This window comes from Eutrema salsugineum, unplaced genomic scaffold (assembly GCF_000478725.1).
Source record: "Eutrema salsugineum unplaced genomic scaffold, Eutsalg1_0 scaffold_8, whole genome shotgun sequence".
NCBI classification, from domain to species: Eukaryota; Viridiplantae; Streptophyta; class Magnoliopsida; order Brassicales; family Brassicaceae; genus Eutrema; species Eutrema salsugineum.
In genome coordinates, this window is record NW_006256414.1 from 6027804 (window position 1) to 6028547 (window position 744).

Here is a 744-nt window from a genome sequence, read left to right on the forward strand (position 1 = left end):
TCTTTTGTATTATACAGAATGTAGCCACCTCGCTCGTTTTCTACTATCATATTGTGCAATATGATAGATGCTCTCATAATTTTTCCATTTTTTTTCCTTATCCCATATGAGAGCTGGATTTTTTATAATTGCAAATCGAGCTTGCAGCACTCCAAATGCACGTTGGACATCTTTCTGTACAGATTCTTGAGTTGTAGCAAACAACCGCGTTTTTTCATCTTGAGGAAGTCGAATGGATTGGATAAATGTAGCCTATTTAGGATATATACCATATGTGAGGTAGTACGGTAAATGATACCGGTGTCCGTTGACCGAGTATTGCACTTTTGGTGCTCGTCCTTGTAAAAGGTCATCAAAAACAGATGATCTATCGAGAACGTTAATATCATTTAAGGTACCTGGAGGTCCAAAAAAAGCATGCCATATCCATATATCCTGTGATGCTACAGCCTCTAAGACGATTGTTGGTTTTCCGGCACCACAAGTATATTGATCTTTCCAAGCTGTAGGACAATTCTTCCATTCCCAATGCATGCAATCAATGCTTCCTATCATACCGGGAAATCCACGCATCTCTCCGTTATGGAGCAACCTTTGCAGATCTTCTCGTGTGGGTTTTCGCAGGTACTCATCTCCGAACAATTGTATGATTCTGTCTGTGAAATTTTCCCAACATAGGATTGCAGTACTTTCACCGAGACGGAGGTACTCGTCTACCGCGTCAGCGGCATAACCATACGCCAT

General features: G+C 41.1%; 1 protein-coding gene across 1 annotated transcript; it reads right to left on the minus strand.

The window, feature by feature from the left end:
* Positions 1-252: 252 nt before the first annotated feature.
* On the minus strand, positions 253-744 carry LOC112088153. The gene has a single exon (XM_024158404.1). The coding sequence runs from the start codon at positions 742-744 to the stop codon at positions 253-255; it is 492 nt and encodes a 163-aa protein (XP_024014172.1).

What these genes read in the sequence shown, in the direction of transcription:
- LOC112088153 (XM_024158404.1), bottom strand. Translation starts at nt 744, where the DNA reads ATGGCGTATGGTTATGCCGCTGACGCGGTAGACGAGTACCTCCGTCTC.